At 35.9% G+C, this 23,448-nt stretch overlaps 1 protein-coding gene across 1 annotated transcript in view; it reads left to right on the top strand.

The window, feature by feature from the left end:
• DSG4 (desmoglein 4) overlaps positions 1-23,448 on the top strand; it is a 40,120-nt gene that overhangs the window by 12,656 nt on the left and 4,016 nt on the right. Inside the window, exons 2-14 of the mRNA XM_069468144.1 lie at positions 371-406; positions 1,893-2,024; positions 3,569-3,724; positions 4,078-4,222; positions 5,326-5,492; positions 5,750-5,884; positions 6,773-6,958; positions 12,309-12,580; positions 13,906-14,045; positions 16,421-16,639; positions 18,703-18,999; positions 21,836-21,975; positions 22,128-22,191. Of these exons, the coding sequence (XP_069324245.1) occupies positions 371-406; positions 1,893-2,024; positions 3,569-3,724; positions 4,078-4,222; positions 5,326-5,492; positions 5,750-5,884; positions 6,773-6,958; positions 12,309-12,580; positions 13,906-14,045; positions 16,421-16,639; positions 18,703-18,999; positions 21,836-21,975; positions 22,128-22,191 (2,089 nt within the window). The remainder of the gene's footprint in view (positions 1-370; positions 407-1,892; positions 2,025-3,568; positions 3,725-4,077; positions 4,223-5,325; positions 5,493-5,749; positions 5,885-6,772; positions 6,959-12,308; positions 12,581-13,905; positions 14,046-16,420; positions 16,640-18,702; positions 19,000-21,835; positions 21,976-22,127; positions 22,192-23,448) is intronic.

Below are 23,448 nucleotides of genomic sequence, written 5' to 3'. Positions count from 1 at the left end.
CCCCATGAATTCCTCTTATCAAAACAGATTCACCCCATAGAGCCCTTTCAAATCCCTGCTCTCCTGGGAAGGCTGCCTGAAATCCACTTGGATAACTTGCATCTTCCGCTCTACCCTCCACTGAGCCCAGTGGTGCCTCTGCTGTGGCCGGAATCCTAACCTGCTGTAGAATCATGCGTTAAACTAAAAGTTTAAGTTTTCAGAGGACAAAAAAATCTGTATCACTCATTTGTATTAGCCATGTTTATTCCATATTATTAACAAAATATATATTTAAGAAATGAATTAGTGAAAGAATATTGTCAATGTTTTTATGAATTGTGTCCTTTAAATATGCAAATTTATGCTAATATTGTACCTTCTATAACAGGTGGTGCTGGAAGTAAACAGTGAATTTATTGTTGAGGTAATGTATAATAAAACCATTTTCTTAACTCTTATTTCTCAAGCTATACTAGTAGCTTATTTATGTTTTCTAACTTATAGCAAGGCAAAAGAAGCAAAGTAGCACTTTAGAACGGGAAGAGGATTTTTAGATACTTACATGAGCAAAAAAGACAATTGATGGTTGAACAATGAGGAAAAGATACAAAAATTTTAAATTATGTAATCACAACTATATAAAACAGAGACTCTGGTGCCATTTTTTAGAGTGGAACTCAGGAAACAAAGCTACTGTCTTCTCTATCGCTAGCAGGGCTTTATTTTAGTATAGTAGTTAAACTTTCATTATGACCATCTCAAATCATTGGAAAAAATAAAAATACTTTTGTAATCTCTTTTGGCAAAATAGGGAATATAATCCAGGTGCGGTGGTTTATGCCTGTAATCCTAGCACCCGGGGAGTCTGAGGCGGAGGATTGCTTGAGCCCAGGAGTTTGAGGTTGCAGCGAGCTATTATGATGCCACTGCACTCTAACCCAAGCAACAAAGCAAGACTCTGTCTCAAAATAAAAAGAAATAGGGAATATGTGGTACATTTCAGAAAGTTGTATCAAAATGAAGGGAAAAAATGTAAATGCACTGATTTTTGAAAGGATATATTACAGTCAATGGAACATCTCCTCCCCTAAAGTGGTAATTAAATGAAGTTTAGCTTAAATAAACACATAATCACCTATGTTTCAATAGGCACATTAGGATTTACAAAAACAAATATATATATGTAAATGTTTATCCATGTATATGAATATGTTTGTACGTGTAGTAACATTTCTAAACTCTTTGACAATATGAAATTCTTAAGCATCATTTACAGTAGCAATATAGAATACAAAAGGAAAAACATAGCAAAACAGAGATACACATGTACAACATTGAGAAGCCATATAGATGTTCATGGGATTATTGTAAGAACCATCAATTTAGTTAATAATATTTTTCTAATCCTGCAATAATACATTTAGATGCTTAGCCATACTGGTATCCTTATCAATCAACAGAAAAGGAAAAATCCCTTCTCTCTTTTGGGGGAGCCCAACTCACCAGCACAATTTTCATTTTGTATGGGATGTGATCACATGGAACAGAGGAGATCTTTAAACTCTTCAGACTCTAAAGTCTGGTCAATGAAGAGGAAGGTAGGCATAGCCCCTATCAGAAAAGAAAAACTACACCATTTATACAGCATAGCACATTATGAGCTCCACATGTAACTAATTAAATTTGTTTCATTAGAAACAAAGGGTTGGAAGTAAGATGATTATAAAAGGAATAGCAGTTGAGGTGACCAAGCTGTATCTACCCAGAGTTGTGAATTATTGAAAACTTTCTTTGTCCTTCAGATTCAATATCATTGTTTCTTCTGGGTGTACCTTACAATGTTAAGTAAGTGTGCTTACTTAGTAAAATTGTCCTAACACTGTAAGAAACATGAACTATTTTGGCTTCAGGTGAAAGAATTAGACATTCAAAATGGCACCACGACATGGCAAACTGTCAGAAGGCAAAAGCGGGAGTGGATCAAGTTTGCTGCAGCCTGTCGAGAAGGAGAGGACAACTCGAAGAGGAACCCAATTGCCAGAGTAAGTGACGAAATAAACTGATAACAAACGCATTTGCAAGGCAGGAAGGCTCTCATGTATTTCCAGGATTTGCAGGCTTCGGTGTGCCACAACGATTTAAGAAGATGGCATGTGGTCATTTGCTGATGGCCAAGGCACTGACACAGAGCAGGCAGTGAGTGACAAGTTATCCTAGAAGAAAGGGTTGGCTCTCCAGCACAATTAGGCTTCATTTGCCCATTTGTGTTCTGCTCATTATTGACTGTATATGCTATGGGAAATTTATTCACATGGTGATAGTCCGAAGACTAACCATCCAGAATGTTAAGTGATTATTGCACTTGATTAACTCACTCCTAGAAAGTCAGGACTGTGCAAAGTTGCCGCTACATCTCTACATCAGCAACTAGGAGAGTCTTAAAAGACCTTCACAGATAATGGCTACCAATTAGGAAAGAGAGTTAAAGAAAGGACGTGTATTAAATTTATCCATGAAGGATGGGATCTATATTAACAGCTTCACTAGCTCCTCCTGGGCATCTTGGCCTTGGCCCACTATTGTAATCAATAGCAGAATGATCTACGGAATTCCTTCCTTACAGCTTCACATTAAAAGTATACTAAGAATCAGCAGTGATGTTACAGAGATAACCTCAGCTCAAGAAAAGAGATTTATTTTCTCAGAAGTTTTCAAATTGGAGGGAAGCTTTTAAATTATTATTTCCATTCAACTCAGTGATAGCTTTATGTTATCCCACTCATATTGCATTTTCTTTTCTTTTTCTTCACATTTTGGGAGGTTCTTGGGTTTTCTTCTATATAAAAAATATCTTTGGATTAGTGTTTAGCTAACCAAAGTTGTATTTCAAGCTGCCTTAATTTGATTGTGAATGCTTGGGTGATGAATCTTAATATTTTACTGAATGTTCTCATCTTTAGTAGAAGATTTCAAAATTTAAATTATCTTGGTTTAAATTTATCAACAATAGATATAAAACTACTAAAAGAAAATCTATATGGCAGAATATTTGTCACAAAATCTATTTGGCAGAAAAGTGGTATAGTAGGTTTAAATTTATAAAATTATCATGAATATCTCTAAACATTGTGTTTCTCCTCTGATTTTCTCAATTTATCTACCACTTTGACTAATCTCAGACTCGAGTCTAGGTGGTATACTTATTAATGTGACATAAATTTAGAAAAAAAATGGTAAAGATGTGTGACGACTTCTGTCAAACTCTCTATATGCAAAAATATCAGAGAATTGAACTATGTATTGTTAATAATAACAAATCTAGCATCAAGTACGTTTGTGCCATATATAACATTACCTCATACAATCCTCACAACAAACCTATGTGATAGGTGGTATTATCCCCATCATAAACTGGTCTAGGCAAAGTTAAGCGAATTCTGCAAATTCACACAGAACAAAGACATGGTGCCAGGTTTCAACCTCGAGCCCATCTGGCTACAAAACCCATTTGCTTATCATTCCACTACACTCTGAAGTTTATTATCTTCTGTAAATTGGATTACAATCCTAGCCATTTTTCTCATAGATTCGGTCAGACTGTGAATTGAACCAGAAGATTACATACCGAATCTCTGGGATAGGGATTGATCGACCACCATATGGAGTGTTCACCATTAATCCTCGCACTGGGGAAATTAACATCACTTCAGTGGTAGACAGAGAGGTAACTCCACTTTTCTTGGTAAGTCACAGCAGTGTATTTTGATTTATTCATTTTAGTTTTCTTCCCTTTTTAAAAAATATTTTCTCAGGACTATGGCTTACTTTTGATAAAACATAACAGAATGAAACCAAATAAAGGGCTTGAAGAGATGGAAAGAGTGAAAATATGTTTATAGTGCAGGAGTCTCTGGTGTGTTGCATGTGTATATAAATCAAGTGTCTTGATAATATTTAAATTATTAGACTATAATATAGTTTGAATTCACTAAAAAAATTGTTTCTTTGCATATTTGCTGATGTATTTTCAAGCATGTTGCTTAAATTCCTTTGGTAGAGAAAGAGTTTTGTTTTTTTTTTTCCAACTTTCCACAGATCTATTGTCGGGCTCTGAATTCAAGGGGTGAAGATTTAGAAAGGCCTCTTGAGCTCAGAGTCAAAGTCATGGACATAAATGATAACGCTCCAGTCTTTACACAAAGCGTCTACACAGCCAGCATTGAAGAAAACAGCGAAGCAAGTAAGTAGAATGATTCTACATCATACATCTATTTCTCTTGGCCAAAAGCTTTGGGAGATTGAAATATAGGGAATTTAAAGAATAGAAAGGCTGGGTGTGGTGGCTCACACCTGTAATCCCAGCACTATGGGAGGCCGAGGCGATTGGGGGATCCTTTGAGCTCAGGAGTTCGAGATCAGCTTTAGCAAGAGCGAGACCCTGTCTCTACTAAAAATAGAAAGAAATTATATGGACAAAAATATATATATAGAAAAAAATTAACCAGGCATGGTGGCGCATGCCTGTAGTCCCAGCTACCCGGGAGGCTGAGGCAAGAGGATTGCTTGAGCCCAGGAGTTTAAGGTTGCTGTGAGCTAGGCTGATGCCACGGCACTCTAGCCTAGGCAAGAGAGTGAGACTTTGTCTCAAAAAAATAAAATAAAATAAAGAATAGAAAAAGTCACACTTGTGTTTGGAATAAATGCCACAAATAACAACTTATACCTAAGCTGGAAAAATAATCATGTCTAAAATGCTAAATATCTTCTTATTTGTGGAATATTCTTATACACATGTGTGATTTAGCAAGTGCTTAGCACCTTCCTCAGAGATTGTGAGTGGGCTGATGATTAACTTAATCCAAGTGAGTGAACTGAGGAAGAAACCATGAATGTAAAAAAGAAAAAAAAAGGCTCTGTCCTGGTCTATTCCTCAAAATTTTTGGCTGAATCACACCAGGTAGGCTGATACATGTGCAATTGTAACCATCAGATCCTACACTGAGGGTAATCGGTCTTCACAGGCTACACAAGAAGTTACATTATATTCTTTCATTTTTTTCATTTCTTTCTATCCTGCTAAATTCCATTTCCAACTCTACTAATTCAGCATTTAATCATTTAAGGAGTACAAGTACTTTACAAACAGTAAAGGGTCTTATAGAAGCAAACCACCATTATTTTGTAATCACTGGTATAGCTGAAAATTATGATACTATATTCTCATGAAAAAAAATTCAAACAGAGAATTCAGGTGCAGGCCGACCACTCTTCTTGCACCTAATGATTGGCTGAAATAATTCTAATGAAGTCCCAATCATTCTCCACCTCCATCTTCATTTCTAGATTCCCTGGTAGTAAAGTTAAGTGCCACAGATGCAGATGAAGAAAATCATCTGAATTCTAAAATCGCCTACAAGATCATCTCTCAGGAGCCTGCAGGTGCACCAATGTTCATTCTGAACAGATATACTGGAGAAGTCCGCACGATGTCCAGTTACCTTGACAGAGAGGTAAAGCCTTCTGTGAATGAACGATAAGAAATAAAGAATTCAATTTTGACAAGACAACGGTGAAATGATCCATGTATATCCCTACTCCAATATAAAGGAGGAAAGAAAATCCATTTTTTAATAAAAACTGAAAGCTCCATTATATAGATTTAATTTGATGTGTAATATAAAAGAAATGAGAAATAATGGCATTGAATGTGTCAGATTCTATTCAAGATAAGACCTAAGTCCTATAATTTTTTTCCATCTTAATTAAGCAACACAGTATGTACAACTTAATCGTGAGGGGCTCAGATCGGGATGGAGCTGCAGACGGACTGTCTTCCGAGTGTGACTGTAGAATCAAGGTTTTAGACGTCAACGATAATTTCCCCACCTTAGAGAAAACTTCAGTAAGTTGTTACTCTTATAACCCTTTTTCTATAAATGTCAATAATTGGTTTGATTTCACGCTAATTCATAAGCCTGGGTCTGTTACACGTAGGGATATACTGAACTTTGTTGTATAAACCTTGGGTTTTCTTATTATAATAATATACCTTCTAACATTAGTGTGTTTGTCTTGACTTGCTACTCTAAGCAGGCCTTCTCTGTGAAAGCAACGAACTCTCAACTCCATATACTCTACTCACGGAAATGTGGAAATTCATTGATATAACTCTGGGAATAATGTAACAACATTGATATAATTTAAGATACCTCATGATTTCCTGAATCAATTTTATTAGCGCCCCAAATATTCTCAACTTGCATTTTCATCTTTAGGCATAAACAAGCATAAAATCCAAACTAGCAGAACCAAATCTGGCTCACTGCCTGTTTTGGTTAAAAATATGTATTTTGGGACCATAGCTGTGGTCATTCCTTTACCCGTTGTTTATGGGGGCTTTAATGCTTTGTTCTACAACAGCAGTGGTGAGCAGTTGCAACACAGACTCTCTGGCCCACGAAGCCTAATATATTTGTTATCTGGCCCTTTACAGAAAAAAATCTGATCTTTTATCTAAAAGAAAAGAGTAAAGGGAATCAAAAATAAGTGGAAAAAAATAAAATAGAGTTCTAATTTGACCTTAATTTCATATGCAGCACATGAAAATCAGTTATATTATCTTATAATAATTTTATTTTTATATTTCTGATTGGATATATGGTATTTAATAATGGTGCAATAGTCATTGACATAGTCTGTTCCTAGTATTTTAAATGCTAATTATGTATCAGTAAATATATTTCTTCTTTTGAAAATTCATTGATTGTAAAATTGATCTATGTCATTGCAGTACTCAGCAAGTATTGAAGAGAATTGTTTAAGTTCGGAACTGATACGATTACAAGCAATTGATCTTGATGAAGAAGGCACCGATAATTGGCTGGCAAAATATTTAATTCTCTCTGGCAATGAAGGGAATTGGTTCGATATTCAAACAGACCCAAAAACCAATGAAGGCGTTTTGAAAGTTGTCAAGGTACAGTATAAGATCTGCAATATTTTCTTCCAAAGAAGTTTTAAATGGCTCTTAGAGGTAGAAGCTGCCTCCAAAAAAGCACTCCCTAACCTTATACCAATGTGTGTCCAAAGTAAACTACTGCATCAGTCTGAGCCTTCCAGCCCAGCACCAGTATTTATTACCAAGAAAAACAAAAAGTTTATTTTGTTCTCACAGCGCCTGTTATCTAGCTGAGAAGATAAAGTAACCACTCCCAAATTAGATAATGTATGAGAGTTAACAGTATAATAGTGGTACAGATGTCATGATATAAACCATTATTAATTGCCAAGAGGGTGAAATATGAAATAATTAATGAGATAAGAGAAGGTGAGATCCTTCCAAGCTAGATTTGTCTGAAAAGTTTTCATGCTGGAAAATAAGATTTAAGCAAGACCTTAGATTGCTAGTGTGGGTAATGAAATGAGAAAACACACAGAGGTAAGAAAATATGAAGCACGTTCAGGATGTGGTGAGTAACTGTGGGGCTGTAGCAGAGTATTCACGAGGGGAAGCAAAGAGAAGCCAGAACAGAGAGGTCGCATTGGAGTCAGTGCTGAGAACCTTGAATACTAAACCACGGGGTGTGATTTTTTTCCTATAGATTAATTTTTCTTAAACTACTTGCTTTGACTTCATGGACAATAATAAAATCTAAAAATTTGCAATTAGAAACAAATAAAACCACAAACCAATAAGATTCAAATTAAAATTGATGTAATGAAGGAAATTATTTTTTCTCAAAGGAAATTGCTACTAACAACAAAAACACTTAAAGTTAAGAAAACATAGACACACATATATATATTTAGTTTGGTACACATGTGATCGTGATTTTTCAATTCTGTTACTACTTTTGTCTATTCAAGTTATTGTGAAATTTTTTCAGATTAGGAAGCCAGTTAGCCTTCACCTGATGCAAACATAATATTTATTTTTTGAGTCTTTCTCAGGTGTTACTACTTTACCATCAAAACACAACCATGCACACTGAAATTAGGGCATATATTAACTTATGAGCTGGTCAACAAAATTATGAAAAATATCTATATATATAGTTTTTAAGACTGTCATTCAAATGAAAACACAAAATTTCAAAATTGCTTAAGAGAACACAAGGACTCAAACAATGTACCATGGCCTTCCTGTTTGAGAAACATTGCTTTGGGTCAGAGGTCAGCAAGCTATGATCCACAGGTCAAATCTGAACTATCCCTTGTTTTATAAATAAAGTTTTATTGGAACATAGTCACATTCATTTATGTATCTTCTATGGTCGTTTCCACACTCCAGTGGCTGAGCTGAATACTTGAGAAAGAAATTACAAAGAAACCCCAAAGCCTAAAATATTTACTATCTGGCCCTTAACCAAAAAAATGTTTCTCGGTCCCTACTTATAGACCAAGGAAAGCTTTCAAATATTTTTTAAAATAACAATAACATTATAAGCTCAATTCTGGAAAGAGTAAAGTTATAAAAATAATTATTATATTAATTAAGTCCTGAGGTACTAAAAATCTGATCTAAGGCAATAGCAGTAAAAATAGAAGTGAAGGAACAAGTATAAGAGTCATTGCCAAATACAACATGGAGAGGAGTAGAGGAACAAGAAAGAGGTTATCTACCACCATACCAAACTCTGAATATTTAGTCAAGTTTTCTTCCAGGGATCAGAATTTATTCAACCTTGTATCCTGGTTTAAAAATCATCAAGATCTAGATATGACATGCAATTCTTACCTGTATTCTTACCATCTATCTTAATCACTGACTTTGCATATTATCTTACAATGTATAACTTTGCTTTGTCTTTGATCTATCTGTGGACCTACTAATATAATAAGAACTTTGGACATAAACAACTTGTCCTAAACATCTTTCTACTCCTAGTACCTGATCTAGTGCCCAGGAGATAGTAGAGACTTCCAAAACTTTGAGGATAGTGTTGATGAAGACATTTACCTAAAACTAATGATGTAGATTTCACCCAAATGGGAGTCACTGAACTTGACTGCCTAATTTATAATTTCTACATAAAATTATAAAAATGAAAAAGAAAACATTTTAACAATGTAGGTAACACACTGTCTATGACTTACATAATATGTCTTTTGTGATAACTAAAAGTTTTTTCAAGGCATATGTACTTAATTGCCAAAAAAACTATTGAAATATCGATTTCATACAAAATTGGTCGAGGTAGTGTTAGATGTTGTACAAAGTTCCTACCTATTTTTCCTGAATGATGACTTCCCAAGTCTCTTAAAGATACCAAGAAAAATATATGTTTAAAAACACCAAAATAATATGGAAAGGCTAATTAAAATAAAATTAGAAACCTTCATGTGTGTGTTAGTACATAGCTAAAAGAACTATTTTAGAGAACATTTGGGTAATTTTCCCAGGTTTGGCATTTTCAACAGCCAATGGTCAGCCACTCATCCCAAACGTGTCTGGATAAGGTCACTAATGTTCTCTTGTACCCTGTCCATTTTAATTCAAGCCACCACTTAACATTGTGGAAACTGGCCCTTCAGTAACGGGCCTTTGACTAAGCTTTATACAAGCCTTTTCTTAATCTGAGGGCATTACAAATGATTCAACTCAACAAAAATTTATTGAGATTTGCTATGTGCTAGGGATATGAAGGTGAATGAGACATGGTCCCTGTTCTCAAGGAACTTGCAGTTTAACAAGAGAAAATCTCTGAGAATGTTGAAAATCTCCCATTGATAACAATCTCCCATTAATATTTATTGATACATGTGTATGGAAATACAAGCAGTATAAATATATATGTGTGTATATATACACATTCACTTCAACATTGAGGAAAAAACAAAATACTACCCAATTGGAATTCTAACAAAGAAATATTGGTTCTCTATTTTAATAATAATTCTCTATTTTTATAATAATTCTAATTAAGCAATTACTCAACACCAACTGTGATGTTATATTGTATATATAGAGGTTTTACATATATTATCTCATTTAATCCTCACAACTCTGGGGAAAAAATATAGTGATTCCATTTTTCTAGAAAGTAAAACAAAATCAAAGAGGAAAACTGACTTGTCTCAGTTCACCCAGGTGCCAAACGACAAAGACAAGATCCAACCAGATCTCTCTGATCCCAAAGTCAGGTTTAGCTGCCTCTGTGCCTCACCATGTAATCAGGGGCCAGTAAAACAGGTTTTAGGAAAGAACTGGCACCCTGAGATTTTCCCTTCAGTCTGTTCACCACTATAAACTTTCCCAGCTGTGTATGCCCTGCTGGTCTCTTCCAGACACCTTCGCACCAGAAAATACACCTTCTTGCAAAGAACTCTCTGGAAGATATTTGACCATTCCCTCAGTCCCCTGCCGTAGAAAAACTATCACATACTCCTTTCGGATGGAGACTTCTTGCCTCCTCCCTCTTTCATACTTAGTTCTAAAATGAACCAGAGTCCTCCTAGAATTAGCAGTGTCATAATAAATTAGACTGAAAAACTAGATGTGGGGCTGGAACAGCTTAGCTTCTATACTAAAATTTACTAAAGCAAAGAACCTGCCAGAAGCCAAATCCATTTCTAGAGTGGTTGTCTTCATCCTGGGCCCTTCTAGAGCCTCGCTGCAGATCCCCGCAGGCCAGGCCCCCGCCCACACTAACACACACCTGCGTACCCTTGATAAGTGGTTATTCTTCCTTCATGCCTGAACTGCAGAGAGTGAGTTTTTTCCAGCCTCTCCCTTCACTCTAAAAGACTCCAGGGTAAACAGTTGTTTTTATTGCTGTTTACAAATCCCTGACCTCTGGACACAATCAGAAAATCCTTGATAAAGGGCCCCGGGCTTGCTAAGAATGAGTGAACAACTTAATGCCTTTCCTCTATTTGTTTTTTGTAATCTTTCCTCATAAACATGGACCTCAACCAATTTCCCGTCCCTGGATTCTGTGAAGATCCTTAATTGATACAACTTTAGGCACATATTAATATATTTTCATCACACTCTGTTCAGGAGGAAGAGAGCTATTTTGACAAATGAAAGTGCTTTTGTAAGTACACGTAAGAAAACCCCAAGATATTTCTCTATCAGAATAGAGGTTCCCAGATTTTCATTTATTTGAAGAGAGCATGGACTTCTAGAAAATAAAAATTGGGTTGTAGGAAAGGGATCCCTTCTGCTTGAAAATTCATTTTTGAGTAATAATTCATATCCTATGCTAGGTGTCATGTGGACTGGTCCATTATGTGCCCCAGTGAGCTAGGGATTCTGTGAACAGAGTACAAAAGCGATCAAAGTCCCAAATCTCAAGGGTTTTAGCTGAAATTCAGTTGAGGCATGCTGAGCCATCTCCAAATAAGAACTCAAGAGAATTCCCATGAATATTTGTCTTACCAGCTCTTTTGAAAAACTTAACTCTAAAACCTAGGAAAACATTCAAGATGTCATGGAATTTCCCTGGGAAGCAGAGATTTATCTCCAAGTCTTGCTAATGGCAAGTCTTGCTGATATCTTGACTTCTGCTGTTGGTACCTCTGTTACAAGTGGCACTTACAATAGCTTCTAGAACACTTCTAAGCAGACATTGCCCAGTATTTCCTTCTTTATAACTGCTTTTCCCTTGTGACTTTTCATGTCACTGTATCAATCATTCTGGATCAAGTGATTCTATTTATTTTTTATCCTGGAAACCCATTTCAAAGGTGACTTTTCTCCAGGCATGGCATTTGCTTATTTGAACGTGCCCTGTAAGGGAGTCTTCTTGTCCACCAGACCCAGCACAATTAAATTATAGTTTAGGGCAGACTATAATAATCATAAATTCTTTAGAAGTTGTTTACATCCTTTAAAAATCATAATTACATGTTTAATGACATCATGTATATTGGCTCCTTTATTCTGCTGATTATACTTTCAAGGGATTCTCAGATATGAGTTCTGTATAGGAAATATGGATCCTATTTAGTTATTCATTCAATAGTTGTGAACATTTTATTTCATTCTAAATTTATTTTTTATTTTTCAATAACACCTCATTTGGAAAAAAATATCGTAAAAATTTTAGCACTTTTTTATAAGAAGCTCAAAGCTCCAAAATTTGATTCCAATTTAAAATCACAGGCTTAAATGCCCCCCATACCTGATTATGCCAAGGGATAAAGAGAATACCGTATCTAAAATGCCTAATGCAGTGATAAGTAAAATGTTTTCAATTCAAAATCTAAATCACATAGCTCCTGGACTTTATTCTAGTGGGTGGCTTGCTTTCCATGGCTTCTTATACTATCAAAAGAGAGTCCTTTACTGTTTCAGGGATTTTTACTTTCTATCATTTCAGATGCTGGATTATGAACAAGTGCCTAATGTTCATCTTAGCATCGGAGTTAAAAACGAAGCTGATTTTCACCACTCAGTTGCTTCTCAATTCCAAATGCGCTCAACTCCTGTAAGAATTCAGGTTGTCAATGTGAAAGAAGGACCTACATTTCATCCAAGTTCTTTGACGTTTAGCGTGCCAGAAGGAAGAAAAGGAGATTCCTTGTTGAATTATGTGCTTGGCACATACACAGCCATAGACTTGGACACAGGCAACCCCGCAACAAATGTCAGGTATCGCAAATACATTGTTCAAGTTAGTGTGGCATGGTTCTGTCTAGAGTTGACTCACGTAGCATGTGCTGGAATATGTGGCTTATAATTCTTTTAGAGTTTTTCTTTTCTTGTTTGTTTTATTAATAGAAGACTATTATGGCATTTGAATTCTTCTTAGAATTTTAATAGTTTTTGGAGGCTGTAAGGGCTCTAACTAGTTATAAAAGTAATTGTGTCCAGGGAGCAATTGTAAGATCAAAGAGCCACCTAATTTACTCCCTGAGTCTCCTTGATCTTTTGTGGCCAGTTTGTACTACCCTGGACTCAGGCTGATTAAGCCTTATTGTAGACAAACTATAAAAGTTGAGTCACCGCTTGTTTTTTTTAAACTTGTGTTATCAATGACTTTGAGACTAATTTCAACCCTCTGTTTAACCTAAGAGGAAAAAACAATGGAAGAAGCTAAAAACACAGGTGTTTCAGAAGTTTCCATAAGCATAAAGAGAGTCAGAACAGGAAAAACAGAAAGATAGGTATTAGGGCACTAGGTACATAGATTATACATGAGTTAGAACTGTGTATGATAGTCTAGAAATAACTACAGTGAAATATATAGGTCTTCTCTATATACTTCCCTTCTCTCCTTCCTTTTCTTCCTATATTTTGGAGTGAACACAGTCTATTGACTTATAAATTCCTATGATGTTAACAATACTAAGTATTATATCAGTTAACACATTGATAGACTCAACAAAAATTACAAAATCTGTCATCCCTTATGGGGTGGAGGAAAAAGGATGTCAGACAAGTGAATTGAAAACTTGAAATCGTGCCTGGTAGAGACCAGATCTTCTTGCAGTTAGGGCAAGCACTTTAAATCCATTATCTGTAACAGAACACAGATAGACAAGAACAGAGGATACCACAAGCCCGCAGACAGGCCACCAATGAGGTGCGCTGAAACCAATATGCCTGAAAATCTACAATAAACATTCTAAGTATGTGAAAAAGAGTAAACAATATTTATTTCTGAAAGTGAATAATGGATATTCGATATTGCTAATGATTTAATAAGTAGACCTGAAATTAACTCATGCATTTTATTAACAATTATACTAAGAACTAGAAGAGTAAGACTGATAAAATTTTAAAATTCTGTTGTGAACCTGCACATTAATATATTTATTATTGGATTTTTATTGATACAGATATATTTTATAAACAAAGATAGTTATCACTATAAAGCACACACACAATATGTTTCCCACGTTGTAGCTCTTATGTGATTTAAAAGTACTAACCTTCATAAAAGCATAATGATGAACTTATTTATTTAAAAACAGGTATATCATAGGGCATGATGCAGGCAGCTGGTTAAAAGTCGATTCAAGGACTGGCAAGATACAATTTTCTAGGGAATTTGATCAGAAATCAAAATATATTAGCAATGGGCTGTACACAGCAGAGATCCTGGCTATAGATGGTAAGAAAATTTATTTTTGATATTTTAAGAAAATTAGTAATATGATACTAAATATTATAAATGTTATTCTAATGTTGATATTTGAGTGACTCAAAATTTATCTTTTAATGGTGTATGAAAAGTTCTAAACACCTTAGATCAAGAACTGAATTCAATTATACTTATAACCGTAATTTACCCTTAAACCATAATTTATTTCACCTATTTCCAAAAAAGAATTGTATGGCTTGCAGCATAAAAGTTAAAATATGTATAAATAAAATTAAGTTTCTGTTTATGACCTAATTTCTTGAGTATGGCTAATCCCACTTGCAGAGTATGTTAGGAATGTTTACTTAAAGTACAGGTTACAAGCTGGGCACAAAGTTCATTTGGGGATCAGCTCAGATGGGTTGGGGGAGGTAGAGTCCCCAAGAGTATTGTTATTTTAGAGCCACAAAAACTAAACTGCAGTGAGTTTTGCTGTGGGAGTGTTGCTTGGTTAGACACATCGTCCATAGTAAGATGCTATGGACCAAGAAAGCACAAGGTTATTGCAAATACAAGGTCTATATGAAAAATCATTAAGCGTAGATGCACTGAAATTAGCTTGTAATGGAGGCTTCTCGAGCGGGAAACTCTATTAACCATTCCTCTTGGTGAGTAGCAACGGGAATTTGTTTATTTATCAATAGTTAATGATTCTATGGAGCAGTGCCTAGGAAACCAGCTGCTACAGAACAAAACAAGGAGAGAAAGGTCAGGAACCAGGAAGGAAGAGGAAATATATGTATGTATCCCAGACACACACCTGATATAAGATGTATACTGTAGGTTTGCATTAAATTTATATCAATATCTAACATTCACAATAGCCAAACAGAAAGAAAGATAAGTGAGGGGCATAAGATTCAAAAAGAAACCATGATAAAGCCAAAGCAATTACAGTCCATACACCCTGGTCTTCATCCTGTGGCTGTCACCTTTAACATCTGGGGAAGTTATATAAATTACATTGTCTTAATTATGTTCAGTATTCCAGAAGGTCTGTTCCTAACATGGAATCTAACCATGTTGATCATATCCTATGTTTTCATATTGGTCATATGTGAAAATCTTTAAAAACCAGAATAAAAAATTAGTCATTTTAAGTGAATAAAGAGAGAAAGTGCTATCAAAATGTACCAAGAGGAAACTAAAAACAAAGTCGATTGTTTATTCACCTAAGCAGAGTATGTGCACTGGCACAGAGCTATCCAGATGGTTTGAATAAGTCTGATACAGGATACATAGCCATGGGGTTCACAGAGAATAAACTTTACTGGGCTGTATGCAACAGCTTGGGCTGTGGTTGTCTCACCACAAGGCAATAAGAAAGCTATAGAGGATTAGAGAATGACAAATAAAACAATCTATGGGGTAATCTGACGTCTCTCTAATGACAGACAAAGTGAAATAGACTCTTAAAGTCTAATACCAAATACAGTATAAGAATATACTGAACAAAATCATGTAGGATATGGATAAGCTCTTGATTTATTATCATTCTATTAACTCAATGGCTCTACCACTTAGGCACACAGAAAGCACCTTTAAAAGAAGTTTATTAATTTCTCAGAAAATGACCTAGTAAAGTACCCTAGAGGTGGTAAGTTTACAAATGAGAAAACTAAGATTCTTTGCAAGTTAAAAAAAAAAATTCTTTACTCATTTGTAATGGAACATAGAGTAGAAAAGTAGATTAAAAGCCCAAACTTTTAAATATTAGTCCTCTGCCCTTTCTAATAAATTGTATTAACCAAAAATGTGTTTCAAATGGATTGGGGAAAAAATCTAATAGGTTTATATTTGTTTTCAGCAATACCATTTCAGAGAGACATTCTATCTCATGGATGGAATTAAAATCAATAGTGAAAACATAAAGAAAAATAGAATTATTTAATTTCACTTGTGGTTATTTCCACAAACACAGAGCTCAGTGGGCATCCTGAATGGAGAGCTGTAAGCTGATCTGCGTGGTCTAATTTATGAGGACAGGGTGAGAAGAGAAAGTAAGCCAACCTTCTGAGGAAGGATTTTTGCATCTTAGGATGCATCTTAGGATGTGTAGAAATTAGCAGAATGAAATGAGGTTGAAAAACATTTTAGGAAGCATGAACAGAATGCACAAGAGTCTCCAGTAAGAAATATTCTCAAAGGATTCAAAAGAAGTCTTGTGCCTGGAAGATAGCACACAAAGGCAAGAGTGACTTCAGGTAGTTGAGGCAGACAGGAACGTTTCCTGCCTCGCGAGTCATTCAAACGATTCCTATGTGCAGTGCAGCATTATGGAATATGACAAAGGATGTTCTCCTAACATCTTTTACCCCAACACCTGTGACACTTTACTCTTTCAGATGGCTCTGGAAAAACGGCGACAGGAACCATATGTATTGAGGTTCCTGATGTCAACGATTACTGTCCAGTCATTGTTCCTGACAGAAGAACCATCTGCACTGACTCTCCGTCAGTCCTCATCTCTGTTGGTGAACATTCTTATGGGTCTCCCTTTACCTTCTGTGTTGTTGATCAGCCACCAGGAACAGCTGACATGTGGGACATCAGATCAGTAAATGGTAAGTGAATGTAAACTTAACTCAGTAAGTCTAAAAGCAAAACAATTATCAAATAATTAGTCAAGTCATTTAGGAATACGTTCTATTTCTGTTCCCATAATTCTTGCCATATTAACATTAAATGGGGAAAAAAACCCTTTCATGTACACAAACACAGGCTATTTGGAAAATTTGGAACTGAAATAAAAGTCAAAATGTTTCATCAATACTGCAATTACAAATAGTAGAATATAAATATCAGTTTAGCCATCATTTTATATAAGTGAGGCACTAAACCGATATTTGATCAGTTTAAAATAAAAAGAACCCTTGACTAACTCAAGAATTAGGGATGTCACAATTCCCTATTCTGAATAATTTCAGACAAGTCATATAAATGCCTCTGAAACTCCAGTATCCCATAGATACATTTACACATTTTCTACTCACTTACAAGCACATAAGATCCATGAAATTGTTTTTAACAAGAGCTATAAGTTCTGACTTATTTGTAAAGGTAAAAAAATATATCCAAATTGCCCCACATTAGTGAAATGGTTAAGCAAACTATCGCACATATTATCAAGGTGTGATAACGTACAGCATTAAAATTAGAATTATGCAAAGTATTTAGATACAAAGGTATGCATAAACCAAAGAATGTAAAGTGAAAAATAGATCCCAAAGTAGTATGTGTGTGTGTGCTGACTGTAGCTACTTGAAAATGAATGTCTGACATTGATAAAAACTGAGATTAAGTTTCAGATAACATTTTATCTTTTCTGGGTTCTTTTTCCTAAAATGTTAAATGTATAATAGAAAACAAATAGCTGTGAGAGGACTTCATTTGGGCTAAGATAGCTCCCTAATCTCATATTCATTTGGGGCAGTAGGAAAGACTTTATGGGGAGCAGGGGCTAGGGGTCAGACAGCCAAGCCTAAGGTGAGAGGAAATGACCTCTCTGAGGCCACCAAGCTCCTCCATTCCCAGACTGGAGAAACTCTGAAATGATGTGGGTAAAATGCCACCAATAAAGACTTAGTCAAAGGAGGAAATTAGGCAACTTGTTTTTACCACCAAACCTTTTAGCTCTTTTCAACAAAAACATTTTAGTATTTTAAAAATCTAAGCACATTAAAGCAATTCCATTCACATCAAGACAGCTCTAAATTCACCTTCCCCTATGAAACGTAATATCCCATTCCTAAATAATAACTGTTAACCACTTTTTCCTCATTCAGATCCTAGGTATTATAATTAAAAATATAAGAAAAATGTTCTACATGGAGATATGATGTTATAAATATTATAGATTTGCCAGTAAAAAATATAACCACACTAGAGATAATATTCCTAGAGCCCTGTGTCAGTTTTGGTGTGGTGGAACAGAATTCACCAAACGTGCTGGGACATTGTCTGATCCAATTCGTACTTTGTGCACAAGTTAGATTTTGGTAGACATAGCTGGCTTCTCACATAGCTAACTGAAGGTAATAAACCATAATAATGATAAAAAATTGCACGTTACTATTTATGGCTTAGGCATCTAAACCATATTCATCATCTTTAAACCCTCCTTGGATTGATAAATAAATTCCAACCAATGTTTTAGGCAATATTTTTTGTGAAAACCCATAGGCAGTGGTAACACAAAGAACTAGGAGAATAATAGTTATTGGAATAATTTTAAATGAAAGGGCAAAATTTTTTAATAAGATACAAAAGCCTTAAAGAGGGTATTTTGTAAGCTACAATCCTAAATAGAAGACTTCCAATATTTCCTTTCAAATCAATATTATTCATTCATTGGGTGAATATTTATTGAGTGTATATCATATGCCAAGTACTGTTGCTCTGGAAATAAGCAACAAGGTCCCTGCTTGCTTTGTAGAAGTAACAACCCAGCAGGAAGCAATATTTATCGAACAATTAACTATAAATGTAAAAAAAAAAAAAAAAGGTACAGGGTGCTCTATGACTAAAAGAACATGAAAAAAATCAAGTTCTAAGTCAGTTTTGAGTATTAGGGAAGGTTACCCCCAAGGAATTTTAGTTTATTTCTGTTTCCTCTCTTTCTTTTCAGCTACCTCTGCAATCCTTATGTCGGAGCAGCCTTTATCTCTGCAACTTTACCAAATCCCCATCGTAGTGAAGGACAGCTATAACAGAGTGTGTGACTCGTCACAGATCGTGCAGTTATATGCCTGTGATTGTGACACCAACCACATGTGCTTGGACTCTAGCATCACTGGCATCCATACAGGGGACATAACTGGTGATACCTATGGACCTGTCACTGAAGACCAAACCGAGGTTTCAAATGTTGGTCTTGGACCAGCAGGGATCGGCATGATGTCTATGGGCGGCCTATTGCTGCTTAGTAAGTACTGAATTAAATTATTCTTTTCAGGAGTTCTTCAAAGTAGGACTGTAGCCGGGCCCACTGGGATGGCTAAGTGCATTGAACCCTTTCTTTCTGGTATCTATAGCACCTTTTGTGTGGCCTTGGAAGTAAACAATGGGACTCAAAAAGGTATGTACTTAATCCACAATGGTAACTAAGAAGGTCTAGGGTTAGTGAGGGTCCTACAGATGGGAATCACTAAGTATAATATAGAAAGCACAAAATAAATCCTATAATGGAAATTTCACTGAAGTGCTCTAAGAGTAGAGAGGCATAAGCAATTAAGTCAAAGTGGGAAAGTTAGGAAAATCTTTGCAGCGGTATTAATGGATTTGGAGGTGGGTCTTGAAAGCTGAGGATTTTTTTAGAAGGAGGATGGAGTGTAGGGAAATTTGAAAGGCCAACTAGGACACAGGGGAGTCACATACAAATGGGAGAGGGATGGAAGTGCACAGCATAGTCAGCAAGTGTAGAAGCTAAGAGGTAGGCTGGGAGCCAGCGTGGAGGAATGTTCATGATACGCTGAATGTCCACAGGCATTGAAGGGTCAATGAGGACTTGTGAGCTCAGGTGATCTGCTCACTCTAACGTAGTAGGAGGCAAGAAGAAGTTCCTGGAAGAGGGGATTAGCCTCTGGGCTCTAGATGAGTGTCTGAACTAAGACCATGGTCACAGGCATGGCAAGGTCCCCAAGCAAAAATTTTAAAAATGGGTCCTCCTCTCTATACACTATTTTTTCAAAACATATAGATCCTCAGAGGGGAGATACTTCACGCATTTTAGGTTCCCTTGCAATACTTAAGTTTCACAGGGATCAAAAACTGGGTTCTAAAATTGAAGAGGATTAAACTCATTAAACTATATTAGTAACATGATTTAATCATTGAGCACAAATGAAAACATTATCATTTTAAGGCATAAAAAAATAACAACTGACTTTTGGGTAGGCTTTTTTTCTTAAAAGAATCTGTCAGCTTTCAAGGATACACACAGATCATGAGTGATTCTCAAAATGATATTAGAGATATTTTCCCAGAATATGACTCTAGAGCAATTGAGTAGAGGTGTCAGCTAACATTTAAGTCAGTGGTTCTCAATTCTAACATAAGAATTATTTGGAAGTCTTTAAAAATGACTCATGTCTGGGTCCTACTCAAGGTGAGACCCAAGTATATGCATTTTTAAGCCCTCTGGTGAGGATAATGTGTGGTTCATTGTTAAAAACCCAGTATCAGCTGCATTTCCAGCAGACTAGAACTAAGAATTTCATGACTTTTCCTGACCCAGTCAAAGAAAGCACGAGAGTTGTTAAACTGATTGTGGAATAGCCAGGGACTATCCCTTTGGACACTTGTTTTTCAATGGAGAAGCCCATGGTCTATATTAGGAGACAAGGCTGTGATGGTGGGGGCAGGGGTCTTAGCCCAAACCTTTTATTCCCAAAGGACTTCAAATTAAGACTTCTGCTGTTAGCTCCAAATGAGATTATGCATATAGTACTTGTATTTGTTATATGCTAAAAGCATTTGATTTATTCTAAGCACTTCTAAAGAAAAAGGTATAAGAAGGTAAAATTTTTTAAAAAATTAAAATTGAAAAATTTTTTATTTATTAGCTAGAACTTCTGTTAGACAGAGCTCAAGCCCATGATGGTGCATGAGCCAGCACACATCTAAATTCACAGAAACATAATACAGGTTGAACAGTGGCTTGGAGGCTCCCAGTGCTAATCAGAGTCCTTTTCCAGAAGGCTCTCTGGAAATGTATAACTTGACCTTTCATTTTTCATGGTACAAATGGTAAAATTGCCAAATGAACTATCTTAATGAAATTAAAGCTGGTCTAGGAGCTTTGACGTTCTCTTCTATAACAACTAATATTCCCACTCAGTAAAATGTATGCTGTGCTGGAGAATTAGGAACATATAAAAAGCAACTACAGTGGACCCAAATTTAAGGAATGTCTATATTTATGGATTGAAATATAGAATTGAAGCAACGATTAGGATAGAGAAATTAGGATAGAAAATTTTGTGTTTGCAGAAACATTTGGTAGCTTTAATTTTCCATTATATTTTGTGGGCAAAGTCTTAAAATAATAAATGTAAATATCTCAATTAAGTTTAGTGAGTAATATTTGACTTTTAAGTGTAAGTGTAAATTGAAGAAGAGTCCTCTCTCTAGATCCCATAACTGCATCTTATATCCAATCCTCTTTATAACATATGCTATTATATATGTGAATTTCTATATAGATATGCAAATACATATTCATACCTATCCACAGAGACGTTCTGTGAGATACATAGGCGTGTACCCCTGCATGTACACATGCCCATGGAAGTATTCACGTTTATGCATGGGTATGCATACACATACAGAAGCTTACAAATACATATACATATACACAGATGGTTAATATATGTAAACATACACATATATCAATATGCATTCATGTACATGAAAGGCTAGAAGAAAACTGGATTTGAATCCTGGATCTGCCACCAATCAGCTCAGGAGTCTTGGACTGGAGGAAAGCCTGGCCCTCACTTTCCTAATCTGTCAGTAAATAACCTGGATTACATGATCTCAAATTCCCTCCATTCCAGCTCTAAAGTTTTATGTGATTTGGTGGTTTGGTATTTACAAATTCAAATATTTTATACTCAATCCTCTAAAGGAAAAAATTTTATTTTCTTATATTTGTATTTTTTGGGGTCCTAAATATAATGCCACCCAAAAAAATGATGCATGCAATGACTTCCTAAATCGAGCAATTTGTGTTAACTCTTCTTTATAACTGTCTCGGGCAGTGTCGCCCCTCTTGCTGCTCATGTGTTGCTGCAAGCGGAAACAGCCACAAGGCTTGGGGACGAGTTTTGCTCCTGTGCCCGAGGGGGGAGAAGGAGTGATGCAGACCTGGAGGATAGAAGGGGCCCATCCCGAGGACAGGGTGAGTGGGCCATCGCTTTCCGGAAAAGAGTGGGGTTTCAATGGAAATTGAACATGTCTTGGCAATTATACACTGCACAAAAATAAAAAGATGTCAGTTTTTAAATGTTTAAAATAAAGAATTTATTTTAATTTTTTTTTCTTTCTTTTCAGGATGTGTCAAATATCTGTGCACCCATGACAGCCTCAAACACCAGGGATCGTATGGATACCTCTGGTCAGTGGACACCAAAATCTGTTTTTTGTTTTAAAATTTGCAGAATTATTCAACCAAACCAACCTCATGTAAAAGAACCTCACAGAAAAAAATCTGTCAATCTCTTTGACTGATGGTCTCATCAGAGGGGAAGTGACATGTTTGAAGTAGCCACTTTATTTTTCTAGCTGAAACCACAGGCGGTGAAGTATGATGCAGCAGTTGGAAGGCTTGGGTTGATTCCCGGCTCTGCATTTACTACAGGTTGAGTGTCCCTTATCTGAAATACTTGGGACCAGAAGTGTTTCCAGTTTGGGATTTTTTCAGATTTTGGATATTTGCATTATGGGTTGAGTATCCCAAATCTGAAAATCTGAAATCTGAAATGCTCCAATGAGCATTTCCTTTGCGCGTCATGTCAGTGTTCAAAAAGTGTCAGATTTGGGAGCATTTTGGATTTTGGAATTTTGGATTTGGGGTGCTCAATCTGTAGTAGTAAGTCCTCGGGCAAGACACTGGACCTCAGTTTACCTTTGAAATTGATAGTGCCTACTTTAAAGAGTTGCTGTGAGGAGTAAATGAGTACACATATATGTATACATACACACACACACACGTACATATATATTATATATAATGTATGCATGCATATGTATGTATATGATATAAAAACATAGGTGTGTATATACACACATATATCACAAAATATATATTAGAATAGTGCCTGGCACAGAGTACGTGCTACTGTAGTAATTATTTATGATACAAGCTGTTAAAAAAAAAGAACAAAAGAAAAAACAGCAAATGCGTTCTAATAATATATTAAAGAGTTTTTCTTAAATTGACACAAGCTTTTCCATCATCAGTGTCTTACACTCTACTCCTTACCAGTCTCACGCACATCTAAGAATACTGAAAAATACCCAGCCATTGGGCAACACTTTAACCAAGTAGAGAAGTTGCCCAACTCTGGAATGGATGTGAAATGTCTCAATGACAGTTTCTCAGTATCCCAAGCCATGCAAAGAACATTGGTGGCTGAACATTCCTATGAGAGCCAGCTCTGCATCCAGTGCCAGCGTGAAGGAGGACTATGAGTTTTAGCTTCTGCAAACATGCCCCCAGCCTTTCTTCGGAGGGTTCCCGAATAGGTCAAGCCCTCTAAGATGGGCTCAGGGTGGCTTTCCCCAGGCAGCGACCGCAGGAACTGGTGCCTGCACAGAGCCACAGCTCCTCTTGGCAAGTTCTACACCTGTAAGTCTAGGGTGACGTTTGTGC

This window comes from Eulemur rufifrons, chromosome 5, assembly GCF_041146395.1.
Source record: "Eulemur rufifrons isolate Redbay chromosome 5, OSU_ERuf_1, whole genome shotgun sequence".
NCBI lineage: Eukaryota > Metazoa > Chordata > Mammalia > Primates > Lemuridae > Eulemur > Eulemur rufifrons.
This window is presented reverse-complemented; position numbering and strand designations above follow the sequence as displayed.